Source organism: Ovis aries, chromosome 2 (assembly GCF_016772045.2).
Source record: "Ovis aries strain OAR_USU_Benz2616 breed Rambouillet chromosome 2, ARS-UI_Ramb_v3.0, whole genome shotgun sequence".
Taxonomy (NCBI): domain Eukaryota; kingdom Metazoa; phylum Chordata; class Mammalia; order Artiodactyla; family Bovidae; genus Ovis; species Ovis aries.
In genome coordinates this window covers 72,135,838-72,154,833 of record NC_056055.1, presented here as the reverse complement: position 1 = coordinate 72,154,833, position 18,996 = coordinate 72,135,838, and the positions used below count along the sequence as shown (strand labels likewise).

At 42.4% G+C, this 18,996-nt stretch overlaps 1 protein-coding gene across 3 annotated transcripts in view; it reads left to right on the top strand.

Annotated features, from left to right (window-relative positions):
* Positions 1-17,050, top strand: part of GLIS3 (GLIS family zinc finger 3) — a 490,017-nt gene extending 472,967 nt beyond the window's left edge. For all 3 annotated transcript variants that reach the window (XM_042243409.1, XM_042243410.2, XM_060409420.1), the window contains 2 exons: positions 11,629-11,811; positions 12,702-17,050. In XM_042243409.1, the coding sequence (XP_042099343.1) occupies positions 11,629-11,811; positions 12,702-12,838 (320 nt within the window). In that variant the 3' untranslated portion in view covers positions 12,839-17,050. The remainder of the gene's footprint in view (positions 1-11,628; positions 11,812-12,701) is intronic.
* Positions 17,051-18,996: the final 1,946 nt, after the last annotated feature.

The window sequence follows — 18,996 nt, the reverse complement described above, 5'->3', positions numbered from 1 at the left end:
GAATTATTAAAAAACATATGTTTCTGCTTCATTAACTATGCTAAAGCCTTTGACTGTATGGGTCATGACAAACTGTGGAAAATTCAAGAGATGGGAATACCAAACCACCTGACCTGCCTCTGGAGAAACTTATATGCAGGACAGGAAGCAACAGTTAGAACTGGATATGGAACGATGGACTGGTTCAAAATAGAGAAAGGAATACCTCAAGGCTGTATATTGTCACCCTGCTTATTTAGCTTCTGTGCAGGGTACATCATACAAAATACTGGGCTGGATGACTCACAAGCTGGAATCAAGATTGCCAAGAGAAATATCAGTAACCTCAGATACGTGGATGATACTACTTTAATGGCAGAAAGTGAAGAGGAACTAAAGAGCCTCTTGATGAAGGTGAAAAAGGAGAATGAAAAATCTGGCTGAACACTCAACATTCAAAAAGCAAAGATTATGGCATCCGGTCTCATCACGTCATGAAAATAGATGAGGAAAAAGTGGAAACAGTGTCAGATTTCATTTTCTCGGGCTCCAAAATCACTGTGGATGGTGACTGCAGCCATGAAATTAAAAGACACTTGCTCCTTGGAAGTAAAGCTCTGACAAAGCTAGACAGTGTATTGAAAAGCAGAGATCTCACTTTTCCAACAAAGGTCCATTTAGTCAAAGCTATGGTTTTTCCAGTAATCATGTATAGATGTGAGAGTTGGACCATCAAGAGACTGAGAGCTGAAAAATTGACACTTTTGAACTGTGGTACTGGAAAAGATGCTTGAGAGTCCCTTGGACTGCAAGGAGATCAAACCAGTCCATCCTAAAGGAAATCAGTCCTGAATATTAATTGGAAGGACTGATGCTGAAGCTGAAGCTCCAGTACTTCAGCCACTTGATGCAAAGAACTAACTCATTGGAAAAGACCCTGATGCTGGGAATGATTGAAGGCAGGAGGGGAAGGGGGTGACAGAGAATGAGATGGTTGGATGGCATCACTGACTCAATGGAAATGAGTTTGAGCAAGCTCCAGGAGTTGGTGATGGACAGGGAAGCCTGGCATGCTACAATCATGGTGTCTCAAAGAGTCAGACATTACTGAGCGGCTGAACTGAATAACAAGTAGTGTTGAGCTTCTTTCCCTGTGTTTATTAGCCTCTGTATGTTTTCTTTGGAGAAATGTCTGTTTAGGTCTTCTGCCCATATTTGGTTGGGTTGTTTGTTTTTCTGGTATTGAGCTACATGATCTGCTTGTATATTATGGAGTTTAACCCTTTGTCATTTGTTTCATCCCAATTATTTTCTTCCATTCTGAGGGCTGCCTTCTCATCTTGCCAAACTTCTTTCTTATTTGAGCTTTTTCCCTCTTCTTATCTTGAATGCAGTCTAGAGAAGAGTTGCATCTTTGTATATTCCTTAAGGAAAATCCTTTTTATTGTTTGTATATAATCTTAAATTATATTACTTGATTTCTCATTTATATGTTTATCTTTCTTTCTCACTAAAACATAAACTCCAAAAAGGCATGAGGTATGTTTTATTTACCACTGTGTCTCCAGACTTGAGTAAGTGCTTAGAATGTAGTTGTCAAGTAAACAAAAGAATAGAAGTTGAAATGTTTGTGTTAAAAGAATAGGGAAGAAAAGTGAAAAGTAATATTTGTAGAGTGCTCTATGCCAGACACATGCTCAGCTCTTTACATGGATCATCCCTTAATCCTCTTTAACCTTTGCAGTTGAGAGTTGAGATCTCTTATGAAGAGATGCTGTGAGTGCCCCATTTTACAAATATACAATTGCAAAAGTACAGACTCTTAGTCAGTGTTTCTTCTGAAAGGTCAAGTGCACAGATGACTTTTGAGATTTGGGCACCATCTGAAAACAACAGTGTTTGGCTTGGATGCTTGAAATGACACTCTCTGATCACAGAGGAGTTGAAGGGCTTTCCCATCTGAAGATACTGAGGGGTGTCAGGAAGCAACTGCTCTCAGCATCCTTTTCAAGGAGCTTCACAAAGGGTTCTTCCCAGCCTGATCAGGCCATACTCTGGTTGAGAAATTAGTTCTGAGTCCCCTTTCCTGATACCTGTGATGGACTCCACACGTGGGCTGTATGCAAGTTGGCATCAAGGTCGGGCAGAACCTACAGCAGAGAAGATTCAGTCTTCTGAATGTTGTCCATCTTTTCCTGGCACCTGGAGTTTGGTGGTGGTTCTCAGCCTCACCATAAAGGAGAAGAGTTTGTTTTACAAAACTGTCTGCTATATAAACAAACCCACTAGGGGCACAGCTGTGGACATAGCACCTTGACAAAGTTTGGGCTGGTGGTGTTCTTCTCCATCTGTGAGTGTAAGATAGAGCCTCGGTACTGAAAGCCTTGGCACTTTATTCCAGCCTCAACTGGTAGTGAAATTGGAGACCCACCTATGTTGTTGCCTCCCACACACATAGAGAGCTAGGCCGGTAGTCTGCAGAAAGTGGGTGATAAGTTTCCTTTTCCTTCTCTTCTTTCCAGAAAGGAAAGTGATTTTTGCAGGAGAACTGAAATGCCCTAGAAGTTTAACTTAGAACAATGCTCATCAGCCCTCACGAGGGTTGGGAGCTGGGTGACCATTATTTATTCGTTGAAGTATTTATACTCTGGTTCCTTCCACGATGACTAAAGTATAAATTTGTAAGGAAAAGATAAATGTAATAAAGCTCTAATATACTTTCTATCCTGAAGACCAGGAGTCTAAGAATCATTATCTGGCTTTTATTTAAACTCTTGGTGGATCATATGTTTTTTTTCTCTAAGAATTTAATCAGAAACATTCCTAAAACAAAGTCTGTTAAACCTGAGAGTGCAGTTTGCCCTAGAGTTGTGCTATCCAGTACAGTAGCTACAAGGCAGGAATGGCCATATAAATTTTAATTAATTATAACTAAATAAAATTTACAAGTTGGTTCCTCAGTTGACTGGCCACATTTCAAATGCTCTGTAGTTATGCAGCTACTGTATTGGACAGTGAGATATAGATCATTTCCATCAACACACAATGTTCTCTTAGTGTTGCCCTAGGGAATACCCTTTCATTATCATATTTAGTCATGTGATTCCTTTTTTTCACTGACTTCCTCCACTTCCCTTCCATGCTGGGAAGAAAATCCACACCCAGCTTCACGGACTGCTTTATCATCATTAGGCAGCAAGAGTGACCAGGAACTCCCAATCTAATCTATCATCATAGAGCTGTCAGTGACCCCATGTGACAACGAAGGAGGGGTTTTTAAGAATGAATTTTAATACTATGTTAGCTCATAGATAATATTAAGGGAGAAAACAGGATGCAAAACAATATATATGATATTCCAGTTTTGTATGTATGTATCTGGTTATGTCCGAATCTTGGAAATAAAGATGATTTTTATTTTCTTTGCATATATGTCTCTATATTTTCTAGTTGATACAGTTAATTCAGAATATTTTTATAATTAGAAAACAAGCCTGTTTTTAGAAGGGGAAAAAAAAAAAAGACTTCTCAGAATTAACAAGAAGATGAATGACCTTGATCCTCAGGAGCTACAACTTCAGTAAAGTCAGTTTATCTGCAAATTCTCCCTCCCTCTCCATCCTTGGGTTAAAATAACTTCTAAAATGGGGGAGGGGTGATTTTCTAACGAAATGTGAGGACTAGCATTTATTGCCAACATAAACATACATGTGCCTTCTTATGCTATTCTAAGTGTATATGTTCTTGTTCGAACTGTATTATCCATCCTCAAGGACACAGTATTCCCTTTTATTTCTTTGGTCTCTCTAAAAGCACCTTGACCAGTGCTGATAACATCATTCGCTGACTGACTGACTGGTTGACCTTGCCATCACTCATGTTTTATGCCCACGAAATGTAACATCTTGCCTCATTTTGCTCCAGGTCCTCCAGGTAGTATTCCTTCCAAACTTACTACATGAAATTCAGCAGCTGAAATACAGGAGCCGTTCACCAGAAAATGAGTTAGGCTTTCTCTGAGTTGTGTGTGTGGCAAGATCCTAATGGAATTTTTAAAAATTTTGTTAGTTTTATGGAAATAGCAGTGGGAAGAGGCTATGTTAAAGCTCTTTGATTTGAGTGACCACACTCAACCACACCAGTGTGTTTGGCAACTTTAGTTACTGGCTTCTTGAAGGGAGGGATTTCATAAAGAGGATTTTCTTTCTGTGAGTTGGCTGTGAGAGTGATAAAACATGCTTGTGGGGCCATTCTGGTTTTGACTGTTTCTCGTGTCAGCCAAGACACCCACAGACAGGAATTGTAGTTCACTCTGCCCTCTCACTCAGATCCAGACTGGCTGGGGAAACATGGAGGTGGAGCCCAGAATGTTGGATTTGAAAAAGTGAAAGTGAAAGTGTTAGTTGCTCAGTCATGTCCAGCTCTTTGTGACTCCAGTCCTGGAAGGACTGTAGCCTTCCAGGCTCCTCTGTCCATGGAATTCTTCAGGCAGATTCTTTACTGTTTGAGCCACCAGGGAAGGCCAATGTTGGGTTTACTATTAATAATTAACTTTACTGGGTATATTTCACTGTATCACAAATTTTCATAGTCCAGCACATCGCAACACTCATGTAGATTGAAGTCATGCTGTCTTTGAAGCAGGGAGAAGACAGGGAAGAAAGAATGAATTGGTTTTCACAAAAGGGCAGTGAAAGTCTCTATCAATGTCCCTGACATACCTGAATGATTAATGTCCCTATTTGGGGAGTTGTGGGAGTTTAGTGAAAAATGTCTTCTCTTCCTGGAAGGTTAATATTACACTGAGGAATGCTATCAAGGTGTTTATGGGTTACAGATTTGAACAGAGCCAGCATAGGGATATAAATAGCAAATATGGCCTATTTTGTTCAGTGAGTAGCATTACATTCTAATAAACTGACTGTGATGGTTCATGGTAATTTTTCCTCCTAATGGGGAGCCGTTATTATATGTGCCTGGCCATGGGGTACCCACTGTGAGGATCAATTCAAGGACCTCCCAGACTATGAAACAGTACATCCCAGGTCTTTCAGCCCACTCAAGCTTGTTGCTCTTTTGAGCTTGCACTGGGGAGAGTGAAGAAATCAGAATGTGTATTGATTAGTACAAGATCTAGGAACCAACACGGGAAAGAGGTATGTAGCACAGGTCCCAAGGGCCAAAAATGTTCCAGAGGATTCCACCTGAGAACTGGAAGTGAGAGACTTACCCACTGTCTTTCTGTTCTTATATTTGGTTATTGTTGAAGGATTACTTGTTGCCTTTTTGAAATTTTAATTTCTCTTAATAAAAATTTTGAGAGCTACATTATTGTGACATAATTTTACTTTTTTCTTATTTAGCGAACATATATAAATTATATTGTTAAATATATTAATATTAATTTTATAATTAGTTCTCAGATTGGAGAAGGCAATGGCACTCCACTCCAGTACTCTTGCCTGGAAAATCCCATGGACAGAAGAGCCTGGTAGGCTGCAGTCCATGGGGTCGCAAAGAGTCGGACACGACTGACTTCACTTTGACTTTTCACTTTCATGCATGCATTGGGGAAGGAAATGGCAACCCACTCCAGTATTCTTGCCTAGAGAATCCTAGGGATGGGGGAGCCTGGTGGGCTGCCATCTATGGGGTCGCACAGAGTCGGACACGACTGAAGCAACTTAGCAGCAGCAGCAGTTCGCAGATTATATTATATAACAGGCAAATATTAATTTAATCTTCATTATAATAACTCAGTGAGGTATCAGTTCAGTTCAGTCGCTCAGTCGTGTCCGACTCTTTGCGACCCCATGAATCGCAGCACGCCAGGCCTCCCTGTCCATCACCAACTCCCGGAGTTCACTCAAACTCACGTCCATCAAGTCAGTGATGCCATCCAGCCATCTCATCCTCTGTTGTCCCCTTCTCCTCCTGCCCCCAATCCCTCCCAACATCAGAGTCTTTTCCAATGAGTCAACTCCTCGCATAAGGTGGCCAAAGTACTAGAGTTTCAGCTTCAGCATCATTCCCTCCAAAGAAATCCCAGGGCTGATCTCCTTCAGAATGGACTGGTTGGATCTCCTCGCAGTCCAAGGACTCTCAAGAGTCTTCTCCAACACCACAGTTCAAAAGCATCAATTCTTTGGCACTTGGCTTTCTTCACAGTCCAACTCTCACATCCATACATGACCACTGGAAAAACCATAACCTTGACTAGACAGATCTTTGTTAGCAAAGTAATGTCTCTGCTTTTGAATATGCTATTTAGGTTGGTCATAACTTTTCTTCCAAGGAGTAAGCGTCTTTTAATTCCATGGCTGCAATCACCATCTGCAGTGATTTTGGATCCCCCAAAAATAAAGTCTGACACTGTTTCTACTGTTTCCCCATCTATTTCCCATGAAGTGATGGGATCAGATGCCATGATCTTCGTTTTCTGAATGGTGAGCTTTAAGCCAACTTTTCCACTCTCCTCTTTCCCTTTCATCAAGAGGCTTTTTAGTTCCTCTTCACTTTCTGCCATAAGGGTGGTGTCATCTGCATATCTGAGGTGATTGATATTTCTCCTAGCAGTCTTGATTCCAGTTTGTGCTTCTTCCAGCCCAGCTTTTCTCATGATGTACTCTGCATAGAAGTTAAATAAGCAGGGTGACAATATACAGCCTTGACGTACTCCTTTTCCTATTTGGAACCAGTCTGTTGTTCCATGTCCAGTTCTAACTGTTGCTTCCTGACCTGCATATAGGTTTCTCAAGATGCAGATCAGGTGGTCTGGTTTTCCCATCTCTTTCAGAATTTTCCACAGTTTACTGTGATCCACACAGTCAAAGGCTTTGGCATAGTCAATAAAGCAGAAATAGATGTTTTTCTGGAACTCTCTTGCTTTTTCGATGATCCAGCAGATGTTGGCAATTTGATCTCTGGTTCCTCTGCCTTTTCCAAACCCAGCTTGTACATCTGGAAGTTTACAGTTCACGTACTGCTGAAGCCTGGCTTGGAGAATTTTGAGCATTACTTTACTAGCCTGTGAGATGAGTGCGATTGTGTGGTAGTTTGAGCATTCTTTGGCATTGCCTTTCTTTGGGATTGGAATGGAAACTGACCTTTTCCAGTCCTGTGGCCACTGCTGAGTTTTCCAAATTTGCTGGCATATTGAGTGCAGCCCTTTCACAGCATCATCTTTCAGGATTTGAAATAGCTCAACTGGAATTCCATCACCTCCACTAGCTTTGTTCTTAGTGATGCTTTCTAAGGCCCATTTGACTTCACATTCCAGAATGTCTGGCTCTAGGTGAGTGATCACATCATCGTGGTTATCTTGGTCGTGAAGATCTGTTTTGTACAGTTCTTCTGTGTATTCTTGCCACCTCTTAATATCTTCTGCTTCTGTTAGGTCCAGACCATTTCTGTCCTTTATTGAGTCCATCTTTGCATGAAATGTTCCCTTGGTGTCTCTAATTTTCTTAAAGAGATCTCTAGTCTTTCCCATTCTGTTGTTTTCCTCTATTTCTTTGCACTGATTGCTAAGGAAGGCTTTCTTATCTCTTCTTGCTGTTCTTTGGAACTCTGCATTCAGATGCTTATATCTTTCCTTTTCTCCTTTGCTTTTCACTTCTCTTCTTTTCACAGCTATTTGTGAGGCCTCCCCAGACAGCCATTTTGCTTTTTTGCATTTCTTTTCCATGGGGATAATCTTGATCCCTGTCTCCTGTACAATGTCACGAACCTCCGTCCATAGTTCATCAGGCACTCTATCTATCAGATCTAGTCCCTTAAATCTATTTCTCACTTCCACTGCATAATCATAAGGGATTTGATTTAGGTCATACCTGAATGGTCTAGTGGTTTTCCCTAGGTTCTGCAATTTCAGTCTGAATTTGGCAATAAGGAGTTCATGATCTGAGCCACAGTCAGCTCTTGGTCTTGTATTTGTTGACTGTATAGAGCTTCTCCATCTTTGGCTGCAAAGAATATAATCAATCTGATTTCTGTGTTGACCATCTGGTGATGTCCACATGTAGAGTCTTCACTTGTGTTGTTGGAAGAGGGTATTTGCTATGACCAGTGCATTTTCTTGGCAAAACTCTATTAGTCTTTGCCCTGGTTCATTCTGTATCCCAAGCCAAATTTGCCTGTTACTCCAGGTGTCTCTTAACTTCCTACTTTTGCATTCCAGTCCCCTATAATGAAAAGGACATCATTTTTGGGTGTTAGTTCTAAAAGGTCTTGTAGGTCTTCATAGAACCATTCCACTTCAACTTCTTCAGCATTACTGGTTGGGCCATAGACTTGGATTACTGTGGTATTGAATGGTTTGCCTTAGAAACAAACAGAGATCATTCTGTCATTTTGAGATTGCATCCAAGTACTGCATTTCGGACTCTTTTGTTGACCATGATGGCTACTCCGTTTCTTCTGTGGGATTCCTGCCCGCAGTAGTAGATATAATGGTCATCAGAGTTAAATTCACTCATTTCAGTCCATTTTAGTTCGCTGATTTCTAGAATGTCGATGTTCACTCTTGCCATCTCCTGTTTGACCACTTCCAATTTGCCTTGATTCATGGACCTGACATTCCAGGTTCCTATGCAATATTGCCCGTTACAGCATGGGACCTTGCTTCTATCACCAGTCACATCCACAGCTGGGTATTGTTTTTGCTTTGGCTCCATCCCTTCATTCTTTCTGAAGTTATTTCTCCACTGATCTCCAGTAGCATATTGGGCACCTACTGAGCTGGGGAGTTCCTCTTTCAGTATCCTATCATTTTGCCTTTTCATACTGTTCATGGGGTTCTCAAGGCAAGAATACTGAAATGGTTTGCCATTCCCTTCTCCAGTGGACCACATTGTGTCAGACCTCTCCACCATGCCCCCCCATCTTGGGTGGCCCCACAGGGCATAGCTTAATTTCACTGAGTTAGACAATGAGATATAGGTACTAGTTTTAATCCCATTTTACAGTTTAGAAAGCAGAACCACCAAGAGGCTCAATAATTTACCAAGACTACACAATTGATAAGGAGTCAAACTAGGATTTGAACCCAGGAAATCTGACTAGCTTCAGACTACTTATTCATCACCACTGTCTGAATTTAAAATTCAGAAAAATAAAAAGCCAAAGAAAGTCCCCCAAAGACAACTAGAGAAATGTGGCCTTGCAATCTGCCTATATACATTTGTTGTTGTTCAGTCCCTCAGTCATATCCAACTCTTTGTGACCCCATGGACTACAGCAGGCCAGCCTCCCCTTTCCTTCACTATCTCCCAAAGTTTGCTCAGACTCATGTCCATTGAGTTGAGTTGACGATGCCATCCAAACATCTCTGTCGCCCCCTTCTCCTGCTGTCAATCTTTCCCAGCATCAGGGTCTTTTCCAATGAGTCTGCTCTTCACATCAGGTGGCCAAAGTATTGGAGCTTCAGTTTCATTATCAGTCCTTCCAATGAATTTTCAGGGTTGATTTCCTGTAGGATTGATTGGTTTGATCTCCTTGCAGTCCAAGGGACTCTCAAGAGTCTTCTCCAACACCACAGTTCAAAAGCATCAATTCGGAGCTCAGCTTTTTTTATAGTCCAACTCTCACATCCATACATGACTACTGGAAAAAACCATAGCTTTGACTATATGGACCTTTGTTGGCCGAGTAATGTCTCTGCTTTTTAATATGCTGTCTAGCTTTGTCATAACTTTTCTTCCACGGAGCAAGCATCTTTTAAGTTCACCATTTGCAATGAATTTGGAGCCCAAGAAAAATAAAATCTGTCACTGTTTCTACTTTTCCCCCACCTATTTGCCATGAAGTGATGGGACCAGATCTTAGTTTTCTGAATGTTGAGTTTTTTAAGCCAGCTTTTTCATTCTCCCCTTTCACTTTCATCCAGGGGCTCTTTAGTTCCTCTTTGCTTTCTGCCGTTAGGGTAGTATTATCACCTGCATATCTGAGATTATTGATATTTCTCCTGGTAATCTAGATTCCAACTTGTGCTTCATCCATCCTGGCATTTTGCATCCTGGCATTACTCTGCATATAAGTTAGATAAGCAGGGAGACAATATATAACCTTGAGGTAGTACTTTCCTAATTTTGAACCAGTACATTGTTCCTTGTCTGATTCTAACTGGTGCTTCTTGATCTACATACAGGTTTCTCAGGAGACAGGTGAGGTGGTCTAATATTCCCATTTCTTTAAGAATTTTCCACATTTTTTTGTGATCCATACAGTCTAAGTCTTTAACGTAGTCAATGAAGGAGAAGTAGATTTTTTTTTTTTTTTTTTGGAATTCCCTGCTTCCTCTATGATCCAACGGATATTGGCAATTCGATCTCTGGTTCTTCTGCCTTTTCTAAATCCACTTGTTTATCTGAAATTTCTCATGAACAGTACGAAAAAAAAAACAAACTCTGTGTAAATATTGTTTTCGTGGCTATTTAACATTCCTGTTAGGTAAATATACCAGTCTTTTCTCCACCACTCTCTCATGATTGGCTAGTTTGACTCCTCCGTTTTCTGTTATGACAACGAGCACTGTGATAACTGTGTCTGTGCAAGACTTCTATTTTTCAAAATATACTTTTAGAATACATCCTTGAAAGTAAAATTCCCCTGTCCAAGAGGACGCTTTTGGGTTCCAGAGCCAAGTTGTCGAGTGATTTTCAGAAGCCTATACTCCTTTGCAGGGTCTGCACACTACACACAGGTGCCGTGGCCACCAGTCTCAGTCCAGCACCAAGAATGAGCCTCAGAAATCTTGGCTAATGTGATAGGTAGAAGATGGTATTATATTATTGACTTGATTTTTATTTCTTTACTGACTAAAGAATTGTCAGTTTGACCATGTGTCTGTATTAGTTGCTCAGCCATGTCTGACTCTTTGTGACTCCATGGACTGTAACCTACCAGGCTCTTCTGTCCATAGAATTCTCTAGGCAAGAATATTGGAGTGGGTAGCCATTCCCTTCTCCAGGGGATCTTCCCAAGCCAGGGATCGAACCTGGGTCTCCTGCATTTCAGGCCGAGTCTTTACCATCTGATCATATTAGTTGATAAATTATATGAGTATGTGAGTGGTCTGTTTAGGTCCTTTGCCCATCTGTCTGCTGAGTCCACGCAGAGGCCTTAGGGCGTCAAAGAGAGAAAAGCCAGTAGTTTTTCTTTCTTTTTTCTCCTGCCTTGACATGGAATATTCTTGTTTTTTCCTAGTCTTTACTGCTAACATGGATCTTCCCTGGTGGCTGAGCAGTAAAGAACCTACATGCCAGTGCAGGAGACACAGGAGACGTGGGTTTGATCTCTGGGCCAGGAAGATCCCCTGGAGGAGGGCATGCCAACCCACTCCAGTATTCTTGCCAGGAAAATCCCCATGGACAGAGGATCCTAGTGGGCCATAGTCCATGGGGTCACAAAGAGTCAGACAGGACTGAAGCAACTGAGCACGTGTGTGTGCACACATACACATACACACACACACACAGACGCACACACACTGCTAACATGAATTTAATCTTTCTCCCAAACCTTATAGGGAATTTTCTCTTGGTTCTATAAAAAGTATACTACTTATTAGTTATAAAGAATATTATTTTGTTTTCTACAGTGGATATGGCCTGTTCATAAATCTATGCCTACTTTTGTCTTGAATTTCAGGATTTTATGGGCAACTACAGACATTCTGCCCCCCGAGTTACCCTGACTCTCAAAGAACCATGCCACCTAGCAGTTCCTGCAGTGTGATGCCTTCCTTCGAGGACTGTCTGGTCCCCACATCCATGGGCCAGGCTGGCTTTGATGTTTTCCACAGAGCCTTCTCAACTCACTCGGGCATTACAGGTATGTTGGTATCTGTGACTTAGACACTCGGGCAGACTAGCAGGTGAGATCAGGTGGGTTTCTCATGGCCAGCCTGGATTAGACTTGACTTAGCACACAACTGCATCAAATCCTGTTTAGTCCACCTGAGAAATGTCTTCTTCTTCATCCCCACCCCAGCTTCCTGCAACCCCGCTTCCACCACCCTCACTCAGGTGCCATCATGTTTCTCCCAGACTTAAGCAACAGCCTTCCAACAAGTTTCCTTGCGTCAACTCCTTAACTTTCCCATTCTGCTCTCTGTGCTACCTGTAACCATTGCCTTCCAAACATAAAGGAAAAAATAAGATGCTTTCCTGTTCAGATACATTCAGTAGTTTCTAGTTGCCCTAGAGAATAAAGTTGACTGTCTGCAGCAAGGCATTCATAGTCCCCAGGAGTTGAGCCTGATCAAACTCCCTGGACCTACCCTCCTATCTCATGTTTCTTCCTTATCTGCCTCCCTACCTGCTCTGCACCTGAGCTTTGCCAACACACTTTGCCCCACATACCCAACTCTCTGTCTTTGCTCCCTATTTCCTCCTCCTAGAATGTTCTTTCTTTACCTCCCCATCTATGATAATCCCATCCATTCTTAAATGACTCAACTTTTATATCACCTCCTCTTTGAGGCCATCCTCACTCTTCCCTATAAAATTTTACTTTCATTGCTACTCAGCCCATCTTTTGTGCAAATCCTATTTTAGCCATTTGCCTGCACATTCAGCCACTTCTCCACCTAAGGAGCCTGAGGATGGAACCCACTGAAAGGCCTTGCCCAGCACTGTTGCCTCCCCAGTCCACATTTGCTCTCTGCATGCCTAGCAAGTATGATAAAGCATCAGTTGATTTGTGCACTCTTTCTTTTCCAGTGTATGATTTGCCTTCGGGTTCCTCCAGCCTCTTTGGGGAGACTCTTCGCAGTGGACCTGAAGATGCCACATTCTTACAGATCAGTGCCGTGGACCGCTGTCCTAGCCAGCTCTCCTCTGTCTATACTGAAGGCTAAAATCTCCCCCAGCCTCCACGGCTGCTGGCATCCAGAATCTTTTTGTTCCTTGCCACCTTTTGTTCTTATACTTTCGCAGACCCTAAGAAAAAGGATGTCAAGCAGATCAACTCAATATGCCACATCACAGATGTGTCTTTGGAGAGCAGGGCTGGATGGTCAGAGCTGGGTTTTGTAGGTGTGTTTGCAGCTGATCCTTTTTCCCTCTGGATTTGCCAGTGACCAGCAGGACTGTCTTTTCAAAGGGAATTCAGAGTCTCACTACTGAATATCTGTTACTTCCCAATTGTCAACCTTCAAGGGACACCAGTGAGATGATGTGCATGTGTAAATTTAGTTTGGAGATCACCCTTGCTGAAAACTCCAAATAAGGATGGACAACCCAGATTGCCAGCACAGTGAATCGCCTCACCCATGAGCCAGGCGCAACAAGGGAAATCCACATCCAAGCCCAGCATGGGCTTGGCTCTTGGAGGAGCCCCAGTTTCCCAGCACCAGCCTGGCATCCAGGGAGCTGGCTGCCTCTCTCCTCCTGGGTACTTCCATGCTAACCAATTGCTTTTCAGTGTTTTTCCAAAAGCAAAATGAGAAGGTTCTGTCAAGTACAGCCCCCTGAAAAGCTTGACAACTTGTTTTGTATTCCTGCAACCTACCCTAGTCCTTTGATTTTAAAGCCTTGTTATTTACATGTACTTTTAAAGGAAAAAAATATTTAGAGGTCTGTTCTTTGGATGGAAATAATTATTTTAATCACCCCAGCTACATACATCTGACCTCTGCTGTGGCTTGGCTTGGCCCCTCCTAGTAGCTCCTGTGTGCACCAGGAATGTTCTGCAAAGGCTACCTGAGGGACATGGGGTTGGCCACCCTCTTCCCAGTGCTACCACAGAGACCCTCGTGTGTTGACTGTTCAGTGACTCCACCTTGAGGACTTTATTCAAAGGAAAATTTCTCTTGACTGGTTCACCCATGGCCTCCGCTCTGGTGCTCTGCCCAGAGCCTGCTAAAAGCTGTGACAACAGGGACACATGGAGGTGTGGTCCTGGGTTCTCTCAGAAAACCAACCTGGAGGAGCCCAATGTCCAGCTCCTATGCACAGCCTCTGCTCCCTCTGTTAGAGTCTCCCCTCACCACTCTCTCTGTTGCTCCCTTGCCCTTCTCCTCCCTCTTCATTGCTCTCTCTTTTTTTTTTTTTTTTTTGACTGTAGTTCAGACATACCCACCGCCTGCCATTGCCTGCCCACCAGCTCTGAGCAGGGTCTGGCCTAGGGCAGGTAGAGGAGACAGTTCTGGAAAGGTGGCCAAAAAGAAGCAACCGCTTTGTCTGAAACTCTGTTTTGAGTGCCTAGAATTTTCACAGAGCTCTTGGCCATTTGATCTCAAACCTGGATAGGAAGTCATTTTCTGTGACACCTTTTCGTTGCTGTTGTTTTGTCTCTAAGTCGTGCCCAACTCCTTGTGGCCCCGTGGACTATAGCTCTCCAGGCTCCACTGTCTTCTGTGACACCTTTACCAAGCAATTAAAAAGGTCCCAAGTCCAATGACATAGGCTATAAAAATTGCCAAATCCCCCGAAACCTGGTAAATTCTGACATCCCAGTACTATCACATCTCATGATTTCTTTTCTCTTTCTTTAAAAATGTTCTCTGAAGAAAAATGAAACAATGCTATTTGTCAAACTGGGATAATTACAATCTCCAACAAGACGATTAAACAGCTTGGTGTCAGACTTAGGATCTGGTGACAGTTTGTATCCTGACAGACGTGTCCTTCCAGTCTGCTGCACAGTCGGTAGTGTTCTGCCTGATTCAGGACTTCATTCTCACATGCGGTATAATCAGGCTAATAAAGAACCGAGTGCAGGGTCCGTTTCTACAGTGCTCTCAGTCAATCTCATTTCTCTGGCTGGTGGGCTCTGATCTGAGAAGAGCCATCATGCAGACATCTGTGTCTGCGAAAGAGACAAGTTATTCACTTTACAAAAATCTGCTCTGCTTTACGAAAGGACGCACGTCAGACTTTTCTTTCCAAGTGAGCTCTCAGACGCACACAGAGTCCCACCCTTCTGGCAGACTTTGTGGATTGTGTCACCTGGGCCTAAACAGGGACCATGTCCTTTGCCACACACTGCAGAGAAGGGGAAGCTCTGGTATCTTAGACAATCTATTCATTCTAAATCCCCGGAGCCTCTACAGGGAACTCAAAACACATTTCATTCATGTGATGAGGAAAAAGACGGAAAGGTAAGGCAGTTGCTGCAGCTGGTGTTGTCAGCCTACTTGTGGCTTCTGGCTGTAATCTGCCGTGGAAACAGGGAAGGAGGATAAAGCCAGAAAAACCCCAGATGCTCTGGCTGGAGGAGGCGCTCCTGAGCGTCTGTAGTCTCCCCGTTGGCCTCACTGAGGCCCAAGGCGGCCCAAGGGTGCCAGGTGGCAGCTGCACCTGCAGGGCCTCCTTCCCTGGCAGGAATTAGCAGAAGCAGACCCAGGACCACCTGCAAGGCCGAGTGCCCCTCTTATTCCCTCCCCCATCTCGTGTTTCCCCTTGGCTACAGGTTTGAGCTCAGGACCCCAGGACATGCCACTTCCAGTTTCCTTCTGGGTGACAGGTTCTGGCCTTAGATTCCAGGATCTCACCTGACCTTAAAATTTGTTCCTTGCTTGCTTTCACATTGCACAAGATTTAGATATGTTTTCATCATTATGTTTGTAACAGTAAAAGTGGAAACTTCAAAAGATCATTCCCTTCCATTTTCTGGTCTTTTTACTCTTGATATATAACCATTTTCATAAACATCTGAACAGAAATTGTCATTCCCCTTTAAAAAAAAAAAAAGAAGCTGATGTTTGGGAAAATACACACAGCCCAAAGCCAATTATCCTATTACATTAAAAAAAAAGAAAAAATCAGCATGCCTAGAGATATTTTACTTGCTGCATTGTCTTAATTCCCTAAAGGGACTGCATCAAAATGTAAGTTGTAATTTAGCCTCTGATATTAGTGTTAAATATTAAATATTCTATTCCTGTGTAAGATGTCTCCCATTACCCATGTCACCCCCCAAATTATTTAGGTGATTCTAAAATGGACAAAAGGTCATCAGTCAATCACAGCAAAGTTTCCACTGATGAACCAGAGCTTTGGTGTTACTCTGTTGTTTTTAAATTAGCAGCTGTCAAGCACATTAGCATACTAGAATAGAGGTAAGTGTTCAACCCCATCTTCAAGAACCTTGCTTCCCAGTTGCCTTGAATTTGGGGAATAGTGATTATAAATGTCCAATTTAATTATTTGGTATTTTATTTGACTGTTTTGACCACGTCATTTTAAAGCAGTGTTTTTAACAGCACTTTTTGTTGGTGGTGTGGAATTTCTGCGGTTACAATTTTTTTCTTTGCAATGAGTAAAGCAAAAAAAAAAAAAAACAAACCACTCATTGGAGAGATGGCAAGTGTAAAAAAGAGGAGATTTATTTTGTACAGACAGCAGAGCATCCTGTGTAATGTTGCTGACATAAAGCACTTTGGGGGGAAAAAGTGGAAATCTGTTTTCCATAAATCACACAGACTCTTGTACATAGTTATATACACTCACGTAGAGAAATGAACTGCATATATCATACTGGATATGGGGCTGATTTTACTCTAGGGGCACATCTGGTGCTTATTGTCATAAATCTTTTAAAGAATTAGGTACACTTTTTTCTATTAATATGTATAGTTTTGTGATTTGTCACAGTTATGTTTCATATAATCATAAGTTATTTTGTCTCGTTTCATGAAGTCCTTTTTTTATGTCAAAAGTAAAATGAAGGGATTGTGCACTTGGTACATAATAAAACTGGAAATAGAGGATGCACCCACCTGCCTGAAATCCTCCTTCAGCATGTTGTTTTAAAACACAATGGCAGCAACCATTTTTTGTTTGTTTGTTTGTTTTATTTTGTTTAGTTTTTACCATCCGCTTCCCTCATATTGGGTCGGTAATTATAATTAAAAGCAGATGGGGATGGGGGAGGGAGTGTCCAAGGCCAGCTTTAAAATGCCGCATCGCTTTGGGCCAGAGCTGCAGCCTGGATTTAATTATAGATATGAGGACGAAATGGCAGTAAAAATGAATGTGTCTCTGAATCCTTTACATGTTGGGAGTGTCCATAAATAAAACATGAAGTTTTATTTCATCAGATTTAATTAAAGCTTTTATACATGTTTTATTGGTTATTCTATTAATCTGCTTCAAAAACTGGATAAATGTGTGCTGGTGTCTCTGGTTTGTTTGTCTTTTCAATATAGTGCTACATCGTGACTCAGAAATGCCTCTAGTGCGTGGTCGTCCAGGTGATGGCCGTTGGAGTGGGCCCTTTCTTCCCAGTTGTCCTAAAACCCTGCCAAGAAAGACACAAGTATCAGCTTCTTAGTCTGTAAGTCCTCTGATTTCCTGAAGGAGAAAGGGGAAGTTGTCGTATCCCCTGATTCCTTGTCCTGTCTGATCTGCAGCCTTGGGGGATGCTGCCTGTCCCTCTGGCTGTGATGAGCTTCTCTCCCTACCTCCCATCCACAGGAGACGGGACAGGGGGAAGGAGTGGTCAGGAGGCTCGCACATCTGACTGACCGGTGAGCCAAGCACGGGACTCTAAAAGACATCACATTATCTCAAGGATCATTCTTAGAAAATTGATAGTTTTCTCACAGAAATTTTAAGACTTGAAAATTCCCTTAACGGGAGATACAAAGCCGAAGGGATGATGGCTCCCAGGCACCTGGCTCTTCAAGGTGCTGGGGGAACAGGCAGCAAACTCATGTGGTTCAGGGTTTGGAGGTGGAAATAGTGCTGACTGACAAGACACAGAGAGTGTCTGCTCCCTGAAGGGAGGCAGCTGGTGACAAGGTGATTTGGGCCAATCTTTTAGGAGGACAGTGTGGCATTAACTGGTAGAGTTAAAGATACACATACCCTGCACTCAGCTATTCCATTCCTCTCTCGGGAGTCAACAGTGGCTCAGATACAGGATGTTGAATGCCATCCTCAATAGCCAAAAACTGGAAATGACGCGACTGGCCACCAAGAGTGGAAAGAAGAAGTGCCCTGTGCTCAAGGAATGAAGTGACGCGCAGTGCACACTGCACTGTGGCCACCCGCAGCCATCCAGAGCTGAGTCTCAGGAACCATACTGAAAGGAAGGGCAGACAGAAAAGAAAATATACAGCGCTGTTCTATTTATACACAGTTCAAAAACAAGCAGAATTCAAATGCAGAGTTTAGAGGGCAGAAGTGTAAACAACAGTGAGGAAAATGCTACCACAAAGATCCAGATACCTCCTACAGGAGGTCAGAAAGAAAGGGCACCCAGAGGACTCAACACTGGGGTGCTGGGCAACCATGCTTAGTTTGCTGACTCACGTATTAGATTAAACCGATGTTTGCTCTGAACATGCACAATTTTTTAGTTTTTAGTTCAAATACTACTGAAGGTCAACTCTTACATCCTCTGCTCCAGGGGTCTGAAAACTCTGTCTGTAAAGGGCCAGGTAGAATGTATTTTTTGGCTTTGAGGGCCACATAGTCTCAGTCTCAACTACTCAGCTTTGTTGCTGCAGCTCAAAAGCAGCCACAGACAATCTACAAATGAATGCATATGGCTGTGTTACAATAAAACTTTATTTATGGACACAAATTTGAATTTCCTGTGGTTTTCAGATGTCATGCGATATTTTTTGTCTTTTGATTTTTCTCAACTATTTAAAAATGTAAAAAAAAAAAAATCTTATTCTAGAAGCCATACAAAATGAAGCAAAAAAGGCAGTAGGCAAGATTTGCGCATGGGCCACAGTGTGCCATCCCTAGTCAACTGAGGGAACATTCTCCTGCCCTTCTCATAAATATCCGCCCAAAGAAAACTGCAGTAAGGAGCCCCTCTGCTTATTCTTTGGCTACGCCAAGTCGTGTTCCTGGAGGAAATTCATGAGCTCTATTGATTAAGCTTTTCTTTGTTTAGATTCTGGGTTCTGCTCCCCGGGATACAGATGAATGCTTAAGAGCCTGGAGTGCCATTCGACTTTATCTCTGGATTTGAAGTTTTTAATAAAAAGAACTGGGCAGAGAGAAATCTGTGAGAATTGGAAAATGAGCACCCATTCTTTCCAAGCTAACCAAATAT